A 21,764-nucleotide genomic window follows, 5' to 3' on the forward strand; every position below is an offset into this window, starting at 1 on the left:
GTCTATGGGATGAAGGGTGTATTTTTGAGCCTTTTTTGGCTGTTGAAAAGTGGTGACGTTTGGTTTTTTTTTTTTTTTTTTGGCGGTGAGGATGTTGTGTGGGTGTCCGGTGACGGTTGTGGCCTGGGTGAGGGTGACCTGGGTGATGGTGAAGGTTGTGGCTCTGTGGCTACTAACCTTGCCAAGATATCGGGCCGAAAAAACTACCAGAGGTCTCATGAGCCGGTGAGATGAGATACATCGTGTGGGCCGTGGGATGAGCCGAAGGTCTGAGTCCGTGGGATGAGCCAAGATGAGGGTCATCTCGTCTCATCTCATCTCACTGACTACCCTGTTCATATCCGTCCATGGAAAGCCAGTCCGCGTTTGGATCAGATGCCCTCCAGGACCCCAAGACCGTAAGGATCAGATGTCCCCATCCGCTCCTCAAAATGACTTGCCACTGGCGCCTGGAGATCCTCCAGCCCCAAACTCAAGTCCACAGACTCCTCACCCGCCTGCGCAAGCTGCTCCCCCTCAACTCCTCCAAAATTCCCGTTTGAGAGCTCTGGGTCAACCGCTCCCAAACCCCGGGGCCACAACGTCGTCCTCCACTTGAGCGAGCTGTTGCCCGCCAGGTTGTTGCCCGCTTGCTAACCACCTCTTCAACCCGCGCTCTCCTCGCGTTTTGCTCGGCAATGGCGGCCTTCCTCTTCTCTTGCCCAATCGTTTTCTTCGCCGCCGTCAGATATCTCCTCCTCCCCCAATCTGTGAGCTTGTCCCAAGCCAGAGGCTTATCCCCTTCGGCTTGAGCTTTCGCGTGCAGCTCCATTGCCATGACGCGTTTCTCTATACACACATGTGATCAGCACACAACCGGGGATAGCAAGGGGGGCTACGTACTGTGCTCCTGGTGGGGGGGTAGAGGTTAAAGGCGAGGGGCGGGCTAGGGGAGAGAGTGGGATCTAGACATCATATTAGTATGAATAAATGAGCTCGGATGAAAAAAAAACATGGGCGTTTGTAAACGAGTAACCACGTTCGCCAACGCTGGCCTGTTGGGAGAGGAGACGAGGGGACAAATCGTTGAAGACATTCGCAAGCCCTCAGTATGTTTTGAAAAAGAGTATAAGCAGACGTGATGATAAAGTCGATGAAGGTATTTGCAAATTTCAAGAACGGAATCCCAAAACTATTCGTAAGCCCCCGCCTTGACCGTTGAAATAAAGGCACAAGCAAATGTAAGGACAAGGTCCCCAGAGCCATTGCAGATGCTTTAAAATCAAAACTATAAGGCGAGCAGATGTAGGAAGAAAACAGTGAAGGCATCTGAAAACGCTTGAACAAACAGAAAAAGAAATAAAGAAAAGTAAGAAGAGGAATTAATAATAGGGAAAGATAACTTACATGCTTGCTGGACACCGCCAGCAGGAAGATTACCCAGCGCGAGGCGGGGAGGGGTTGCTGATAGGTCACGAAACTTTGCATCGTCCTCTTTGGCTTCTATTTCTTGGGCGTTCAGTGTGCTGGTGCTGGTCTGGTGCTGGTGCTGTTGCTGTTGCTGTTGCTGTTGCTGTTGCTGTTGCTGTTGCTGTTGCTGTTGCTGTTGCAATTCCTATCTCTTGAGGATTCAACTTGCTGGCGCAATGAGAACACCTGCCTGCCCTAGGACTACCCCCAGAACCACCCGGAGAGAGCTGAACCCACCTACCCTTTTTACCACTTAGAAGCGTAATGGACTTCCTCACCTGTCCACCGTCCTGGTAATTGCGAACAAGCACCGCCAGCTCATTTGAAGCTTATTCCCCATTTCCCACCTGACACTCAGTCACTATTAGCGCGTTAATTCGATATCCTGCAAAACCCCCGAATCCGATTGTCCATCTCGCTCAGAAAATCAAAGAACCAACAACCAAAAGCCAGCATTTCCAACCCGACGACTGCAACCACGCCATCACTCACCTGTCAACCCTCTGCTATCCACACGGACATCGAAATCGAGACTTTCATCATCTCTATCGCCATCTCCGTCCCCAAAAAATATCACACACCGAAGCAATAACCGTCGATTACGATCCCGACCGCAAACCTCACCCCCAGCATTCCAAACCCAACGATGATCTCAACACTACTCGCCAGAAGCACCCCTTGATAGACATCGCCAACGAAGAGATATCAGTATCATTGTCACCTCTACCATCATCACCTCTACCACCCTCTTTCCCCTTCCCGACCGACCCTGCTGCCTAGGTAGATATCTCCCTTACAACCAACGCCACCCCCACAGCCACATCCCTGGCCCTCAGCATCTACATACAACGCGAACTCCACCACAGCATCTACCTCTACTCGCCGCCCGAGTAGGAGGGGGAGGAAGGAATATCCAAAAAAGGAGAGGCCTGATTCCCCCGCCAACGTCAATCCGCGCAGTCGCTGGTCCCCCTTTCCCGTGCGCGCACGCTCGCTTGGCTGGCCTATACGTTCACAAGATCCCAAGCATCGCGAAGGGGGTGTTATGGTGATGAAGGGGGGTTTTTTTCTTTCTATTTTTTGGGGAAAATATGCGAAAATGACACTGTTTTTGGGAGTTGCCTTGTGGAATATGGGTTTTATGCGGGAAAAGCAGGGGTTGCAGCACCCCTTTTTCGTGCATATGCAGAGGATCGTGAAGCAAACAAATCAGGGGTTGCTTTTGCTTGGGAACTTGAGAAGATCGAGATATATCATTTCTGGTCATAAAAACACAGGGAAATGCTCTTTTGACGGGAAATCGTCGGAAACATTGAAATTGACGGATTTATCGTCGGTTTTTCGTTGCAAAAATGCCATTTTCGTAGAATTTTCATGATTTTATATGCTGTCAAATCATCAATATCAAGCGCTGGTCTCTCAGCCTCTCCAAAACGCGCTCCCAGTACTAAAACACGCTCTCAGCACTTAAATGCGCTCTCAATAGCAAAACGCGCTTCCAATCCGTCAGACGTTGTCAGTGCCCCTGAAACTTGATTCACCGCCCTCCCCACCCGTCATCACCTGTCAAAAGCTCAGCTGTCCCAAAACCGCTGTCATTTGTACACAGTATGTAATATCTCGCCCCGTTACGTAGGTACACTCCCCACGGCAGTCGTCCTCAGCCCTGCATGGGCGCCACGACCTTCCCCCCATCGACAATAATCAGCTCGTCAATCTTCTTGCCCACATCCTCCCCCCATTCTGACCTCTTCCACGTCGTGATCCTCGCCTCGTTGGTGTTGAAATCGAATATCCTGATCTTTCGGTGAAACCCACCGTAACCGGCGTACCCGCCAAAGCCAGTCGCGCCAGCGTAGCACATCCACAGTGCGGGCTTGGGCTGCTGGCCCTCGGCGTTGATGGATTTCAGGCCGCAGTACTCGTTCACGTGGTCACTGCCAAAGCGGGTTAGCACCAACTAACCTTGTTACAGTGGTAGGTTCAAGGCTGGAACAGGGCGGAACGGCTGTTCGGACGGGGTGGGCCGTGGAGCTGAGCGCTTGGCGAAGCCTCACGAGCACAGGCTCCGGACCCAGTGACCCAGAACGCCTTGGGCATGCAAGCCTCAGGCTGGACTGGAGAGAGGCTGGGCCATGCGTCAACAGAGCCCGCCAACTGCCCATGAATGGCTTAGACTGGATATGGAGGACATGCCATCACTCAACGACAGAGCCACCAACTATCCATTAGAGACTTCAGACTGGTCATGGAAGCGCCACATCAGTTGATACGACAGAGCCCACCAGCTGGCCACGAAAGACCGACCCAAACTGACAGGAAAGACACCTCGCCAGTTGAGGACAGGGCCCACCAGCTGACCACCCAAGACCCAAATCGGCCATGAAAGATAACCGCACCACTCGGCATGGTTCATCTCACACCTCGCCCTGCCCAAGCCCAACCCATCCCTCTTCCAGCAAGCCAACACATCAAATGAACAAGGTATCACTTACTGCCCACAACTAACCATCATCACCCCCTCCTCAACCAACGCCCCGTAGAACCCCGAATTATACGCCGGCGCCGTACTCGCCTCCCTCATCCACTCACCCACAATCGTCAGATTCATATCCCTATACTCCGGAATCGGAATATGAATAAACGCAACATCCATATGATGCTTCCTGTACTCCTTATGCGCCTTCTTCAACCCCTTCGCCGTCTGCCGAAACCAATCGATCTGGTTCTGCTTCAACCAGTCATACCCATGGTACTTCCTCTCGTTCGGACTATACGCGTGCGTGTCAAGCAGATAGACCGTGATGGCTGAATGCCCCGAGCTCCCCTGGGCGAGCACTTCGATGTAATAGTTCCCCACACCGTCGACATCCACTGGTCCGGCCTTGGAGAGGGAATACGGCAACGCCTCGATCAGCTCCATCTGCGCAGCCCTCGACATCGACCCCTCGTCGTCGTGGTTGCCAAAGATGGAAACATACGGGATCTTGTGCTTGATCAACAGCTGGGCGTACTTGAAGATGGCCGACTGCGTGTCGGGCGACGTCTCCCCGTTAACCTGATCCCCTGACAGCACCACCAGATCAGGGCTTTCTTCTTCGATAACCCTCTCGATAAAATCAATCGTCCTCGTGTCCGCCTCGCACTTGCCCCCATGCTTCTCATCCCACCCACCAGGCAGGCTATCCCTGCACTTCCCCACCCCCGTCGAAAAGTGAATATCAGCCAACTGCATGATTTTATACCGTCCATTATCCCTCACCCGCGGCACAGGCTTGGTGATCTCGACCGGCGCCCCCCTCCGAACAGTGATGTGCGCAGCATGGAACTTCCTCCCTCCGTCGAGAAGCAAAGCCGTCGAACCAGTCAGCATCCACCCGGCCCTCGCCTCGATGGCATCGTCCCCGAAAAGAACATCAACCGCCGTGACGGCCGATTTCGAGTCTGATACCCCCCGTTTGGAGGAGCGCTTGATCCAGAGGCCGCCAGGGCGGGACTCCCACTTCTCTTCCGAGTCTAAGTTCTCGGACGACTTGGAAGGGTTGAGTCTCCCGACTGTTACGTCGATGACAACCTTGTCTTCTGAGGTCAACTCCTCTTCTCGCTTACGCTGGACGTGGAGGTAGGCGCTGCTGAGCACCGACTGTTTGAGATACAAATCCTTCTCTACCCTGTGCCATTTTTTGGGATCAAGCTTGCAGCTTGAGAAGGGGTTTAGAGAGGAGCAAGTGGTGAGGGTGATGTCCGTGATGACGGAGCCGTGGTGGTGCGCGGGGAGATAGGTGTGGATTGCGTTTGGCAAGACGCGGTAGTGCCGGTCAAGGAAGAAGATGACGATGAAGGTGAAGATGGCGGCGGTGGAAGTTTGGACTATTGTCCGGACCTGGGAGAGGGGGTTAGCGGCGGGTCGGCAAGCCGGTGGTAGGACGTGTATGCAGGGTAAATGAGATCACAGCCAAGCTAGGCAGAGAACAAGAGAGAAGAGCACATACAATTCGTCGTGTCATTGTAGCTGTTGGATTTCTGTACTGAAAAAAAAGCAAAAAAAAAAGCCAAAAGCTAAAGTGTTGGAAAGGTCTCCAACTGTATCGATAGGTCTGGCCTATGGACTTGTAGACAGAGCTTCCCCCCCCCCGTCGGGTATTATGTGTTATATACTGGATGTATCGCTTTCGTCCGTCAGATCGATCTAAGATATTTCTACCTCGACGCAAACACGAACTTGCAGGAAAAAAGATCTGGGACCGGCCGCGCAGCAGCAGCAGCGTCGTGGAGGGTAGACAGCAGCAGCAGCAGTGGTCGAGGGTCTATGCCCATCTTTCTACCATGCCGGTCGCGCCACACACAAAGAAGAACCCTCAAGCTTCCTCTCTTCTTTTCTCTCTTGCTCTCTCTCTCTCTCTCTCTCTCTCTCTATCTCTCTCTCTGTATTTACCGATCTTGATCGTCGTCGCCGTCGCCGTCGCTCGAGGTTCGGTCTCTGTGGGTATGCCGAATGTCGAATTCGTTGGACGCAGCAAGGAGGGTGATGGACTCGCTTATTAACCCGTTGGAGATGCTCTCGAGCGCGTGTGATGCGAAGCGTAAGGGTGAGCCACGAAAGCTAATGTCGTCGGCGTTGCAATGATAGCAATGGAGCTCTAGGTACCTCGATGGGTAGGTCGTTGAACGTGGTGCTGGCAACAGAAAAAAGTTGAGAAAGGGGATGATTTGAAGTTGTCCAAGACAGGCAGGCAAGGGGCTTGAGGCGGCGGAGTGCCGACAATCCGGGGTAAGGTGAGCAGCCGCCCCGCCAAGATCCTGGTGTTAGGTGGGGTGGGGACGGTTAAGGGGTGAAACGTTCTGGAATCTTTCTTGGAGGGACATTTGAAGACGGTAAGTACACATCATTGGTGTAAATACGCTGGCAAATAGATAGACAATACATGAACGGAACGATAATTCTCTCGGTAAAGATATTTTGGGTTCTCGACACAACCGTGACATCAACTCTGCCCTACCCAAACTCCTGGATCACAACCACGACCACGAGAATGTAACCAACGCTGTGGTAGTGGTGACGTTCGGTGTGGTTGAATGAAGGCGTAACTTAAATATGGCCGTCTGAGTGGGCTCCAGAACACGAGCAGATGGCGTAAACGCCTAGTCTCTCAACAACTGATGATTCCGATGGTGTGATCACCACCGGCCTGGCCAGCAGGAAAGATAAATATCTCTCCCGACGCACATGCAACTCCATATTCACAATAAAATTCAACACACAAGTCGTTCATTTTTAACTTCTTTCCAAATTCTTTCCTATCAATATGTACAGCCAGCTATCCAATATCTCCCTCTTCCTCTCCCATCTTATATCTCCTGCACAGCAAGTAAAGACCGACCGGGGGTATCTCATCCTCATCTCCATCCTCTCTCCCCAACAAACAAACAAATCGCTCAAACGATGCCCAAACTAATGATACCCCAAAAAAAATTCATAACTCCATAACGTTCATTGTCTTCATCTCCTCTTCCTCCAATGTAATCCATCCATCCAGTGGGTGTTCCATATCATAGTGCGTGTACTCTTCCCCTCGTCGAACGTATTATCTCCAGGGAAAAAAAAATGTTGCCTATTAATAACCATGTATGTCCCTCCTCGCTCCTGTCGATTGTGAAGACATTTTGTCGAAGCGAAAAAGATGATGATGTCGCCGTGCTGTGTTTACCGGCCGTGAGTGATGAGAGGCGAAAATAAATGTCCAAGTTGTACAGAATGGTAAGTAAAAGATGGGCTTGCGCCCTCTTGAGTCTTTCTCTTTGTTGTCTTTCTTATAGGTCTTCGGAAATGTTGACAGAAATATATGTTGTTGTTGTTGTTGTTGTTGTTGTTGTTGTTGTTGTTGTTGTTGTTGTTGTTGTTGTTGTGCGTTGCTTGGTGGTGGTGTCGTAAACCTTCTTTGTGGGAGATTAAATACTCGCCACCCTCGCCCTATTCCCATCCGGCACTCGTCCATAACACACCATCAACTTCAAACTCGTCCCCCACTCCTCGCACTCCTTCACCAACATCCTATCCCTCCACATGCTTCCCTTCGACCCAGGCCACCCCATCCCCGGATTGGCAACTCCCGCGCTCTCATAGCACCTAGTATACCACCACCTCCCCACCTTGGCCACCATGCTCGTGATACTCTCATCAGCGACCGGTCCCTCCTCGCTCATCAGCTCTGGCAGGCTACGTTCATCCTTCTTGTTGGTGTTGGTCTGGGTAAAGGAGACTCTTGAAGATCGGGTAGCTGGGCTTGCGACGGGGATGCCGACTCGGCAGGTCTTGATGTCGGTGAAGCCCTTCCTGTTGATGAGACGCAGCATCAAGTCCGAGGTGGAACCAAGACTGGTGTCAGGGGTGCGGGCGTGGATCCTTTCTTTCAAACGACGAACAGCCCTCCGACCACGGTTGCCCATGTTGTTAAAGTCAACGTCGAGAATGGACAGCTCGATGAATCCGCCTGGCTTGAGAACGCGGCGGGCTTCTGAGATGATGTTGCGGTAGTGGGACTCAGGACCGGCGGCAGGGAAGCGAAATACAACTGCTGTGAAGGATTGGGCACCAAAGGGAAACTTGTCGAGATGCGAGCGGTACTGAATTTGGTGGTGGTTGGGTGGGCTTAAAGGGATGGTGGTGCTGGAGGAGGTTGAGCTGCGGTTTTGATGCTCGGCAGGCAAAGGAGCCCGAGGAGAAAGGTTGAAGAAAGTTGCGGCGGGATACGTCTCGGCAGCATAAAAAGACCAGTCGTCGTTGCCGAGGCCGTCAATCACCAAGATGGAAGGACGTTTCAGGGAGCCAACTTCAGGAATGAGCTCGTCGCGGATGGGACTGAAAAGCACATGGCCAAAAGTGAGCCACTTGGAGACTGTCATGGAGCCCACACGGAGGTTGACTTGAGAGGTTGGTGTGATCTCCTCAGAGCTTTGGCTACTGCAGCTGCCGGACGAGATGCGGGTCTGTTGAACTTGTGCTGGTGTGCTGTTGACTTGCGGTGCCGGCTCCGGTTTCTGAGGTTCGGCAGCCGTGGTGGGCATGTCAGCAGTGGGAATAGAGACGCAGATAGACATGCCAGTATCCAAGGCACGTCGAACTTCCTCAGCCATTTCCGTTGTGTATACACTGGAGCTAGTTTGCTCCATGCCCTGACGCAAAGCCTGCACCAAACTAGGCAAAGGCGGAGGGCTGAGAGTAGGCGACTCTAAAGCCGGCTCGATCCGTTTGGTAGCCTCTAGACGAAGTGGTTTCGGCCAGGCCTTGCCTCCAATGGCAGAGAACCTGGGAGTATCCTCCCCAAGCAGATCGTTATACTCGTCCCAAATCTCATCCTCTGCAAGAGGAGCGCTGGGGTCTGGGACAACTGCAGTGGCTTCCGCATAGTTGAAGAAGCCACCCGAGCTGCTCGAAGATGTTGTCGTGCACTGGGAGTTCTTCCGTGGCGAAAAGCAGAGGAACTCGTGATGAGAGCGACTGGGGTCGACAGGAGACAACCTCGGGATACCATAGATCAACGCTGAAATGTTGCTGATGCTCCGTTCCGTCAGCTCGTCCTGAACGAGCTCAGGCGTCAGGTCCTTGGGAGACATGGGCGCAGTGGCCATTGGTTCAACATTCTGGACAATGGACTTCACTGCTGGTGCTTGGATGCTTCGTCTGTTGAAGGGTCTCGAGAAACTGGGAGGCGAGAGTTGTTCTGTCCTGGCGCTGACAACCTTTGGAATCCGACCAACTTGCGGGAGTCTGCTCGGTCGAGGAGGAGCCTGTCGTGGAGGCATGGCCTGCCTCTCAGGTGGCGACATTGGTACTGCAGACATCGGCGCAGGGTTGATAGGAGAGATGACGGTACGTTTTGGGATGATAGACGATGGAGTCATATTCGCCTGGGGCACTGGAATTTGCGTCGAGCGTCTCTTATCTTCCGTAACCTTCACTGGCGGTTGAGCTGGCGGTGTATCTGCCCGTTTGGCTTCTCGAAGCACTTCATCGAGGTCTGGGGTTTCTGCATCCTCTGCCTCTGACGAGTCGATCAAGGTGTAGAAGGCCACAGGCTTGCTTGGAGGTGCTTCGACGGCGGCCACAGTGGGCTTCTCTGGTTCTACCTGTTTCTCCACGGCAGGTTGGCTATGGGATCGACCAAAGAAGTTCCACTTGCGGGGAGATCGAGAACGTTTTATGAGCTTCTTGGGGCCGAGGTTGGTCGAGGTGGCCGGTTCCGGTTTGGCCTTGGCCAGGCCTACCGAGGGGTCAAAGACAGAGTCATCCGACATAATGCTGGCGTCCAAGCTGGTGAGAGAGGGTGACACAACTTGCGGCCTGGTGACGATCGGCTTGGGCAGTCTCGGAGGCTCTTGTTCTCCAGATTTGAGCCGCTGTATAGATCTCCGGAGGGCGAGGGTAGGCTTCAACGTTTGTGCCTCGGAAACACTGCTTTCAGATGGGCGACGAGACGAAGGCGCAGGGGATGGTGTAACTCCGCGTGGAATAGGTGACGGCCACAGGGTATTGCGTGGTTGTTCGCGAGAGAACAGCGAGATTTGGGAGCTATTCCTGGACTCAACACTGGGGCGTCGAAGAGACATGCTCTGGCTGCTCTCGGTGCGTGTCAGTTCGGCACTCGCGTTTCTGTTTTCGATAATCTCGCCCCCGGCAATGATGACGGGTGCCATCCGCTCCGCAAGAAACGAATCGCCTGGCTTGCCCTCCTGCGAGGACATGGTACCAGGTATTACACGACCAGGGAGGGTGGTGCTGCTTCTCCGACGTGCATGTCCTAACCGCCCATAGCCCTCGTGTCCAGTGCCAGCCGCAGGTCCTTTCCTCGCCGTCTTATCCTTTTTCTCTTGCTCCTGGCTTGGCTCCGGTACTGTTTTGGTTCGCCGGCCAAAGAGCGTGAAGCGGCTCTTGAAGACTGATACACCAGGACTGGGTGTCCGGGTGGTCCTCCCAACTTCTGGTTTGGAAGAGGCCGGCACATCTCCAAAGGTCGCAGCCCGAGGTGCTGGAGTAGCTTCTCGAACAGGGGGCCGCCGAGAGAGATAGCTCGGTCGATCCGGAAGAGATGACGAAGGGGGAGGTCGACTTGCAGGGCCTTGGGTCGCCAGGGCACTATGTCTTCGGTCAGACAACGAGGTAGATGATAAGTTGCTATGAACGACCGGGATAGGTTGGCCCAATGGCACTCGAAGATCGGGGGTTCCATCTCGACTGGGTCTGACAGGTGGCGTCGCCTTGGGCGAAGTGACAGGCTGCGCAGCCTGGACATGGCGAGGGCGGGAATTTGATGTGGCTTTGGCGGGAGGAGGAGAGGCCGTCCGTGGTTGGCCAGCCTCGCGTGCGGGTTGAAATGGCGACTGGCCTTCATCTCGGCTACCGTTGGACTTGTGCGACGACTTTCGAGGTGGGGGGGTCGGTGGAAGCACAATCTTCTTCTTTTTCTTCTCTTTCCCATCTGCCCCTGCGCGAACTGTCGAATTGGACGAAGACGAATTGGACAGCTCTCTTACCACCGGCAACCCCTGAGGATCAACGCTTGCACAATCTACCTCATTTGATATGCTTCCGTTCCTGCGTTTGGTGACTGGAGGTCGTGTCTGAACAAGCTCGGCCTGTCGTAGTCTGCCGGTAGATGGTGGTGCAATCCGGAACGGAGCCACGAGGCCAGGAGATTGAGAGCACATCGACGTTGGTGTGGTGTCACGGCTGTAAGGGCCAGGCCCCGGGGATTCGGACCACCTGGTTGAGGGGCTTCCGCTAACTTGACTGCTATTTCCCGAGAACAAAGGCGTGGGGGGGGGAAGGTCATGAGTAGCAAGTCGGTGGAGCACAACATCTCCGTATCTGTCCAGTTCCGGGTATATTGTCACTGGCTGGGCTGTGGTTTTGGCAATCTCAACCTGGTGAGCAACATGTATCTCCATCGGGCTCTGGGTGAGCTCGCGATCAAGCTGTAAGCTCGACAAGTCGGGTGAAGCCAGCGAGAATGGGTCCGAGTCTGAGGAGTTGGTCCTGGTCGACTCCTCGTGGAGATCGGAACGGTTGGCCGTGTCTTGGACCAGGCCTGAGCGTTTTCTCCGGAGAACATTTCGTGGTTTGGAGCTGGGGGCCGGAAGCCTGCTGCTGGTTATCGTCGTAGTCACAGTTGAACCTGTTAACCCCAAAGTGTTGGGGCTGCCGATCGAAGCCCGGAAATGTGACTGTTGACCGAGACGAGAAGGCTCGAGCTGACCATCGGACGGTCGTCGATGTGAGAGAGCCATTGGCAGTCGGCTGGACATCTTGGGTTGCGGGATGGCCCGCAACGCTTCACGGCGGGCATCTGGACCTTGTTTGGTCTTCGAACTCGTGCCGGACCCTATCGTAGCCCTTGGGGTTTCCATCTGAGCTCCTGTGTTTCTGACCCCAATATCACCTGACCGGCCAAGAGCCTTTGGCCCTGGCCTTCTTGAAGCCATTTGGATTCTATGTTTTGGAATCAAAGTAGGTCGTGTAGACCATAATCACCTGTGGCTCATTGAATACGGCGTGAGGTGGCGCAAAGGGAAGCTGTCTCGGGTGGTCCCTAATACGATGGAGGCGAAAGTGGCGGCCGCGTATCGAGGGGAGCTTTTGGGGGCAAATCTGCAACCGGGCAATTATGTATAACCTCAAGCAACCGACACTCGGGTCAAGTCTCCTGTTGACCAGAACGCCTTCGATATCAGGCCGCCTGGTGGTGAGGCCTTGGTGACACAAGGCGCAAAGAGCCTCGTGGTGTGTGTTGATATCAAGAATTCGCCCCGAAGCAAAAAGGGGCCAAGAGTAAAGAGATGACTAAAAATTAAAGATGGCAAAAGACCGAAGTCAGAATAGAAAGAAACGTAAAAAGGGTGGGAGTCGTCGCCGGGACAGGGGATATCGATGTAGGTATATCAACAGTCGAATGGGTAGAGGGGTCGCTAGGGTAGGTAGGTAGTGTCCCGCGAGGTGTAGGTGGGTGGGTGTAAGCTCGCGGACGCGGGTAAGAGGTGGGGTCGTGAGAGCGGAAGCGCTTGCGCTGTCTTGGGTCTACCTTAACTCGACCTGTCCTGGTAAGGCCGTTCAACGGCTGGTCTTACACGGGTTGCCGAGGAGAGGAGCCGGTGAAATAAGATGAGAAGCTCGGGAAGTCGTAATTAGAAGAGAATAGAAGAGAGGCCCACGGCACAGTTGATCTTTGAAAGAGAGACGGTGAGAGTTTTCCCCAGACAGCACAGAGGTGTATGTCTAGCTATGCCATTGAAAATCCAGGGCTTCCTGGACCCTGTTGGACAGGATGGATGGAGAGCCAGGCCGATGTACACTTGTATCCCGAGCTATCTTTGACCTGAGTGGCGTAGACGCCGTCGTCCAGACCTGCATGCGACCCCTTGGAGGATGTCGGCAAAGTCATGTGGGTTCGTTCTAAATGGACATGGCCGACAAATGGCAGGATTGGGCAGAAAGAAGATGCAAGAGGGTCCGTTGAGAGAGCTCAGTTGCCAGTCCTGCTGCTGACTCACGAGGGATTGTGGTATTGACTGCAGGCCCGTTGAGAAGAAATGGGTCGAGGCAGCCCAGCTCTGACGAAGCAATGCATTACATAGAGAGGGAGAGAGGTACTTCGTAGGATGGCAAAGTGCCCTGGGGTTGTGTTGCCAGTGGAGTCGCCGGGCCGGGGCAGGGCAGGGCGAGAAAGGCTCCACTAAAGACGGCCCTCGTTCACCTGAAGACTGCATGTCGCTGGGCAGACTGCGCCGCGATGCGCGCGAGACAGCCCTGGAAGCTGCATGACCCTAATGCCCTATGAGCGTCTGAAAGGCAGATTTTTCCCTACCATTGGGCACCGGAATCCCAAATACCCCAGTCCCATTCTCCCAATCCTCTCAATTCTCCTCTCAAAGCCGCATATCTCCTCTCTGCAGACCGACGTGGTTTTTGCCCATCTCATGACCGTTCCTGAACAGAAGCGAGGGAGAAAATCCTGCAAGTAATATAGCAGTCGTGGACGCTCTTAATGCTCTTAAGACCTGGGATCAGGCCCGAACTCTCCCAAGACTCGCAAAGGCGGCTGGAGACGGGAAACCGTTCGCCGCCACCGGTCTCGAGCGGCGTCGAGCGGGACAAGCGGGAGTTGAGCGGCGTGAGTGGTTGCTATGGTGGGCTTGCGGGGTGTGGTCCACGGTTCAACGTTTAGCGGTCTATGATCTCGGGTAATTGTGGTCGCTAGGGTGAAGTTCAACAGACGGAGAGTGAGGTCCCAAACTTGCGAGTCGTTGATGGGCCAGCAAGGGTCGCAAACTGGTCGCTGCGTTTCGAACCCGCCAGCCGTCCCAAGACATCAAACCGGGGCTACGTCTGTTCGTCCGAAAGTGCCTGTCTGTCAGTGTCAGTCTAGCAAATCGGTGCTCTTGATGGCCATCAAACTCCCAACTCTCGCGGATCACCATTCGAGACATCACACCAGCAGGCTGTCAAAACTCCCAAAATCAATTGTGTGCTCTCACCTGGTGTAAGACAATCGAGACCCCGCACCACCCATGTCGTCGATCACCAGGGCCCTAGACAGCTCTCCACCCACGAGGAAGACGCCACTCTTTCCTCCGACTTCACGTGCTCAGACAAACAACCTCGCGTCTCCTGTAGTCAACCGCCATTGCAACACAGACGAACACGATGGGGGAGCACAGCATCTGCCAAAATGGAGTGTTCCAGAAGACACAAAATCAACGGATACGAAGAAGAGGAAGACGTAAACCACCCAACCGAGACGCCGTGGTTTGGCCAGCCGCCGTGCACGTGCGTCCCTATTCGTCGCCAAAACTGTGGTTGCCCCGCTATTTATTCTGATTGGCCAGAATACCATCTTTTCCAACCAATCGTAATTCTACTCTCTTGACTTTCCCGTCTGGACTTTTTCAACGTCCAGCCAAACATCATCACTCATTAATCAAAAAGAAAAAACTCTTTCCTGACTCCTGTTCGAAGTGGAGTTTCACTTATTTACTCCTGGAGTCATGGAGATATCATTCGGCCGTTCTCACGGACTTTGAAAATGACCTGTCCACTTTCTCATGTCTCAACTCGGACATACAAGCCCTCTCCGGGATAGCACGCGGTGATGCACAAGATCTCTCTCATTTTCACATCCTTTAGGAGCGGGGTTATTACTCACAACTAGTCGGGATATCTGTGATAACTGTGATGAGTTGAATTAACACTGTCGGCAGTCGCATTCGCTTTGAAAACGGCACAGCCTCCGGGATCTGTTCTGATCCCGGAGCCGCACTCTCTCCTCCGTGATCGTTGCTCACCGACTCACGACACCGCTCTGTTGACCACAGAAGCTGATATCTCTACATGTGGAAGTGTGTCAATTGTCAATGAACACATAGAATGCCTCGTGGCTTGTAAGCTGCTCTCGATCGATGCAAGGTCCCGCTGTCTGTCTACCACGTAAAACAAGTGACAGTGGGATGGTTCCTGCACCACAAATGCACGATATCACCAGGAATCGAGGATGAGATACGTACGGCAGCCTGCCAAGCACGAACTAAACAGTATTGCCCAAACTACAATTGGTCAAGCCGGACAGTAACAAGCAAGAAACCAACGCACGACTGCATTCGAGCTTCTGCGGGACAGGCCCAGCTTGGGACCTGTCAAACCGACCAAGTTCTGTGGCTGGTGGCAAAGAAGGATCTCGTCTGTGCGCTGCCGAGGCCGTTGGATGAAAAAGAATGATGCGTCCAGCAGTCTGCACTCCGCCACAAGCCCCAGGTTGCTGGGACCATCGCGTCCTCCGACCGACACCGATAACCGGACTGTTTTTGATTTGGGAGAGAGGAGGTGAGGCTGGTGACGTGGTCATCGAGAGCAGCTGTCCATGTCCTTGTCTCTGGCTGCCTCCCAGTTTTGCTCACCGCTGATGGCAACAAGAAGTCTCTTCCAAACGCACGCCGAAGCAAAGGACACGCAACTCTTACGACGACGGCATGGCGAAAACTGATGGATGATATGCTTCATATCAGAATATCAAGCCGGCTCTAGCCACAGACGTGCCATTGATGGAGGCATCTCTGGAACCTGCCGAATGGCATCATCTGCGAATCCCTGCCCGTTCTTTGGTCAGTGGCACCCGCCAAGGAGGGTGCTGGCAGGGGCGCCTACCCGGTCGACAGGGATCCTGACAGCCTCATTGGCGGGGGTGAATCTGCAATGGACGGGATCTGCATCTTCTTCAGGAGTCCTCATCAGTAACGTGATGTCGAAGTGGTGTGAAGCTATCGCTGATATCTTCACCTTTTCAAACTCGATTGCCCTTCAGGATTCACTCCTGCAGCAGAGGATAACATTGGTGCAGCGAGCTGCATATTGTTGGTCCCTCCATGCGACCAATGCTACGGGGCAACTTGATATGCTCCTATCAACTCGTGATCCCTCCCGCTTGCCAAAACTTGAACAGCGAGTCGGCCGCCGTCGTTGGCAGAGGCAGATACCGACTGCTTGGGTCAAATCATCCAACAATGAGACCCAGGATAGCATATAGCGCCCCAGGTCTTCGCCAGCCACAACCAGCAACCCGGGACGTCATGTGCCTTTTCTGTCGCCAGTCATATCAAGGACCGAGTCTTGTTCTCTTTCCAGTTGACCAGTAACTCGTGCTTCTCCAATCCAGTCATCATCGTCATGGCTTGCATACTCCAGACAATCCACCGATCTACACAAACTCAGCTGGACAGGCTCATCATCCTCCCTCCTCTGATGAGTTGTCAGAAGGACAATAGCTTTATCCAAGCCAGAAAGATATCAACAAAATCCTGACTGGAATTCCTCACGTGGGCTGATCCGGATCTAGTGATCCTTCACCCCCTCCTCTTTGGACTGTCATCTTTTCCGTGCCGCCGCGCTTAATTCTCCCCTCCACACACCAACCCTTAGCAGTCTCTTGCCCAACGACATCGTCAACTGGTTCATGTCTCACCCCTCAAGACCGAGAGCCTAGCGGCGGTCCTTACCTTTACCCATTCCCTTCCCGCTAGGAAAAGAAACGGCCTTGGTCATAGTCCCTAGCGGGGCATAGTCGACCGATTTCCTCGGACTTGGACAATTCCTACACTCTCAATGGCCAGCCTCCAGCGGCGCGGACTGCTTTCTCCTTTTTTGATGCATTCCCCGCAATGTTAGCCAGATTTCCTCTCCGTACTATACTCGTATTCTCCATCGGCTGCCGGAATGTAGCCCCTTGCTCATACTTAGGTTTGACTAGGGAGAATGACTGTTTACAACGTGCACTAGGAAAATGACGCTCGTCCCGTCCCTTTTGCGAGCCCAGGCTTCCCTTTCTTGGCTTCGCTGAAAAACAAAAGGCGGCCACTGTGCCGCCGGCTAGCTTCGGACAAGGCTGGCTGAGTGCTCGAGTGAGAGAAGGATAGAGGGGTCAAAGTTGACCAATTCCTACGGTTTAAACATCTGGTTTAGGGGAGTTTGTCTGGTTGATAAGAAGCAATGTCAGCCAGCCAGGATATCAAGCCGTCGACGTCAGGGCCGGTAGACAACTGTCCATTTATCAATGGAGAGACGGCTTTGTAAAGAGAGCTGATACTCTATCATCGAGAGGGTGGGCTGTACCCCATCGGTGTACAGGTGAGGCTGTTCTTGGGTGGGGGTTCAAGGAGGAATTGGTTGCCGGATTGGGGACTGTGGTTACTACTTTGGGAGGGGGGGAAGGGGATGGAGGGGGATGATATCATGAGGGGTGGTGTTGATGGTTGCTCAGCTGTGGGGGATATCAGTAGTTGTGTCTCAAGTGAGAGGTGGCTTTTCTCAGCTTTAGCCTCGCCCTATGCCAGTCTTTTATCAGGCGGTGATGGCATCCTTGCACTCATGCCTACCCACGCTCATAGAGGCGCTTCCCTTTTCTGATGGTCTCTCGTAGCCAGCAAAGGCTGCCTCAGTCATCCGCCCCCAACTCTCACTACAACTAGACTTCAGCCATCCACTCTCATACTATAAAGCTTGAACGGAATCATATGCTTACAAAGATTTCATCTCACATCATCATCTTATACACACTTCACCCATCTCCAAGTACACCCTCCTTCCCTATACCACCCCGCCAACTCCCTAATCATCCTAGCCAACTCTTACTTTACACCAAACTACAGAAACCAGATATGCAACCTGCTTACCCTAAAGCCTGAATCCCCTGCTGCATCACCACGGCAACATCAAGGCAAGACATACCTACCGTCCTCAAGATGACATGCATGAGCAGAACGACCCACAAAGTCAGAACCGAATCGGGGGGTTTTGAAGCTAGATTCACTTCAAGGCATATTTTGCTTTACGACTGCCATCGTCCCGTCTCATGCAAGTCATTTCTCATCATCGCAAGTGCGAGAATGGCAAAGTCCGATATTCTATGCAGCCAAGACCTGTGATTATGGGAGGATCTTGTCAAAAGACTTGGAACAAGCAGACTGGAAGAAGGTATGGCTTCGTCGGAAAACTCGATGTAATCTGAAGCCGAGGGGTGGAAGGGGGGGATGAAGTTGGAAAGGGGCGGTTGGCTAGGAGTGGAAGTCTCACATGACGGTACCAGCCAGTGAGGACAAAGCTTCCTGGTTTTTTTTTCTTTTCTTTTTTTCTTTTTTTTTTGACAGATTTAGAGTCAGGTTCGACAACACACAACTGAAAGAATATGGGCATCGAATATTGACATCGGAGCCGGGACCAGTCTCTAGTATTTGATCTCGTAACAAGCCTATCCTGGATGCATGATCTTGACTGTAGTCGCCAATATCAATACCAACACTACTATTCCAACAGCAAAACTATATGCTCTCCTGAGACAGGAAAAGGGGGCTCCTAGAAGCGATGCTAGGAAACTTTGTCCAAAATAACGCGTAGACACCTGTGGCTTGACCTGTCAATGGCAGCGACGCGAATTTTGATCATTACCACAACGTCATTCTAGGCTGGAAGGTCCACAAGGGCGACAGCTACGTTATGTAGCCTCGAATTCCTATCGAAATTTGAGGGGGATGGTTAAGAAACACACGGGATACCTGCAACACGATTTTCGTCTTCTCCATCGTCCCTCGATAATCTCTCCGAATTGATGAAAGCATGGAATCCATCGATCTGTTGCAACAATATGTTCATCGCCTGGTATCCATCTCGTTATTCTTCTCTCGTACTTGCCCTCCTCGACTAAATTTTCGTCATACTCCAGGGCAAGATCTGGTTTCATCAAAATCGCTACCTGATACTCCATATTCCACTATCCTTCCAGAAGCTTGACGATCGTGACAGCATGAAATCAATATTTCTCAACATGACCAAGAGATTGTGTTTGGAAAGTCCTGAAACCGTATATAAAGCCCAGATATTAAGTGTCTACCTATCCTTGGAACATATTTCTCAGAAAGATGCTCCTCTTGGATTAGTCTATCATGTCCACCACAGGCTGGCCGTTGAGATATGCTGTGTTCCAGAACTGCCCAACCTCTGTCATGGTGCTAGATCAACCAGCGGGGATCTATTTGTTCCATTGAATTCTTGGAGATCCACTGAAGTCTTATATCTACAATACCGCTGCAACTAATGGCGATCGTATTCTGATTAGAGCTGCAGTCTTTTTAAGCCCGAGGTATGTTTCTTAACTGTGCAAGGCCACTGAGCAGCCTCGGGGTCTACCTGAGCTACCCATCCGACAAGACATCGACCCTGGACAGTGTGAGGGTACATTCGTCAGTACTTGAGGCAAACCAGGGTTTTGTCAAATGAACATTAATGCTAGAGTGGAAGTTGCCGGACTCATCTTCAAAGACAATCACCGGGCTAACCTCCCCTGCGTCAGCTCAGCTTGTTTAGAATGTCCTTCTCGGGCAATGCTTCATTTGTGTAGGTTATGCGCCGATCGTCTGCATTTGTGTAGTTTGTGCGCCGATCGTCTTCATTTGACCAAACCTGCAAATGGCCTTTCGAGCCTGACCTCACTTCAACATGATGCTACCCCGATATAGCCTCAGTAGTCTTTGGCAGAAGAGGGCCCTTGATTTTCTTTCGAGTTCTGTGTCATATCAGCTGAAATGTCACCTAAATCGACATCATCTCCACTGTTTGCACTTCATGTAAACAGGAACTTCCGATCACCTCACCCTGTTGTAGACACAATTGTAAGCATGCATGAACTTGCCCTGCTCCATCAAAACACCCCACGCCCATTCCAAGCTCCGAGATCCAACATATTGTTCAGTAGTCTTCATACCTACTCTGTCAGTCTTTGGATATTACTCTGAAAACTGTAAAGGGGTCATCTCGCCTCCTTCACCACTAGAGCCGATCCACATTATCATCCGCTATAATGTGGAAATATCCCGTCAAACATAGCTGATAGCATCATAACTTGGAAGCTGAGCATCAGCTTACATACATGTCGTCTTCACGAATTCACGTGTTGTGATAGACCGGTCTGGGCAGATCGTTGAATCAATTTCCCTTGGATCCAAAGTAAATACCCCGGCGCTCGCAAGAAGCCAGGCATTGCGATGAGTCGACTTCCTGGAAGCCAACTCCATCTTCAACCAGTTCTGTCCCTGCCCTGTCGTGGTGTACCTTGTTGTCTGTCTAGCGGTGGTTTATCGTCGTTTTCACTTCTCAACCGGATTTTTCTCAGCTGTAATGGCTTCATATGGTCGAGGGTTTCTCTACCATTTATGGTTGATGTTCTTCGGCTTTGGGAGCACAGATTGCGTTGATCAGCGTTGTCTCTGCGCCGAACTAAAATGTGTTGGTCACTCACCCATTGTGATGTTGTCTGGGCTCTTGCCCTGCACTGCTCGGCGGTGCCTGCCCGCTCTGGGTACGCGGCTCTGAGAGCAATTCAAGTCTTTGTGTCCGTCGTCTCACGCAGGTGCAATCAGAAGCTGGCGAGGAAGAAGAGGGCAATGATGATGGGGCCCAAGGCTCCTTTCACTTTCTTTACACATCACTCGCCTCAAGCTGCCGGAAGTGCACGGTAATCATGTCAAGATTATCTTCAGGAAACATGCTTACCTTATCGATATTATCAATGATCATTAAGCTACACTACCTCGATAACACAAACAACCGCACTGGCATAAACTACTGTGTGTCAACGTAGTCCCATCGGATTTTCATTATGGCCCTAAAATGATGTCTAAGCAGGCTAGTTGGACTTACAACCAGGGAAATGTTACTATATCCATACAATCAAATACATCTCCAAGCTAGCCACATAGCCTGCCTTCTCCATACCCGTTAACCAATAATAGGTACGGGCCTTAGAAGGACAGAAACACACACCCCGAGAAACAGGCAAGGCCTCTGCAAAAAACTCAAATGCCCATTCATTGTCCAAGAAGACGATGTCGACATGTAAACAGCCTGGTTCATATTAAGGACGCAATATACCTGTCAAGTTACACATCCCCAAACTAAGGTCATACCCAAACTTACGATTTCCAACCCTTCCCAAGAACATAACGACCCTCAAGAGAATAATTCCACACCTGTGTCTAGAAAGCTAGGCTATACTCAAGATGTAAACATGTCTGCCTGATGTCCAATGACGCCTTGATCCCCTCCTCGCAGGCCTTCAAGTTGTCCAATAAGGCCTGTCAAATATCGAAGTAGGCCTTAAACACGTTACTACATGCATCCTTAAGATAGATACACGCGTAAGCTTGCTATCTAAATGCCTATCAACCGATCAATGAGGCCTTCAAAACTTCTGAATAGGCCTTAGGTTGGATGACCAGGAAATGGACCACATGTGGATCTGGTCCACCACCACCACACCAGCCACACAACCTTGTTGAGATTACCCCTGAATGATCACACTGGCCACAACAAGACTAATATTGGGTCAATTTCTATGGGAGTTATACCAAAATGTAGCTCAATCACTGCCAGAGTCAGACATTGCATCTGCTTCTCGCTTGCGCCTGGTTTGAACCCGATGACGTGCGCTGCGCCGCACAGGCTGGGCTGGCTCTGGCTGCTCCACATCCTCCTTGGCTACCACTTCTTCCTCCACCACCCTCCCTTCAATGCGGGCCTCTTCCAGTTCACAGAGCCTCACAAACTTGGAATTCGAGTCTTCTCTATTCAACTTACGCCTTTTTCTTGCCTCCTGGGCCTTCTGGGCGTTCTGTTGGTGCCTTGCCGCATCAGCTTTGTGGATGGATGCCTCAGATCTCAGTGTGAGTATAGTACTGGTGAGAGTCCTTACCGCAAGCCGTTTTCCGGCCGGCGTATGGTTCTT

At 52.2% G+C, this 21,764-nt stretch overlaps 3 protein-coding genes across 3 annotated transcripts, besides 1 other annotated feature; all 3 read right to left on the minus strand.

Moving 5' to 3' along the window:
• Positions 1 to 371: 371 nt before the first annotated feature.
• On the minus strand, positions 372 to 817 carry PODANS_2_3725 (uncharacterized protein; the record flags this gene model as incomplete). Its single annotated transcript, XM_001911088.1, has 2 exons — positions 372 to 593; positions 650 to 817. The coding sequence occupies 2 exons, from the start codon at positions 815 to 817 to the stop codon at positions 372 to 374; spliced, it is 390 nt and encodes a 129-aa protein (XP_001911123.1).
• A 2,292-nt stretch (positions 818 to 3,109) lies between these two features.
• PODANS_2_3730 (uncharacterized protein) lies at positions 3,110 to 5,456 on the minus strand (the record flags this gene model as incomplete). The annotated part of the gene is made up of 3 exons (XM_001911089.1): positions 3,110 to 3,386; positions 3,945 to 5,332; positions 5,403 to 5,456. The coding sequence occupies 3 exons, from the start codon at positions 5,454 to 5,456 to the stop codon at positions 3,110 to 3,112; spliced, it is 1,719 nt and encodes a 572-aa protein (XP_001911124.1).
• Positions 5,457 to 7,398: 1,942 nt separating this feature from the next.
• On the minus strand, positions 7,399 to 11,973 carry PODANS_2_3740 (uncharacterized protein; the record flags this gene model as incomplete). Its single annotated transcript, XM_001911090.1, has 1 exon — positions 7,399 to 11,973. A coding segment is annotated over one exon (4,575 nt), but the record flags the coding sequence as incomplete, so codon positions are not given.
• A 1,259-nt stretch (positions 11,974 to 13,232) lies between these two features.
• Positions 13,233 to 13,280: a sequence feature (Short protein (PODANS_2_3750, CAP72951.1) was converted to a misc_feature.).
• The last annotated feature ends 8,484 nt before the right edge of the window (positions 13,281 to 21,764 follow it).

The sequence above is a fragment of the Podospora anserina genome, chromosome 2 (assembly GCF_000226545.1).
Source record: "Podospora anserina S mat+ genomic DNA chromosome 2, supercontig 2".
Lineage (NCBI taxonomy): Eukaryota > Fungi > Ascomycota > Sordariomycetes > Sordariales > Podosporaceae > Podospora > Podospora anserina.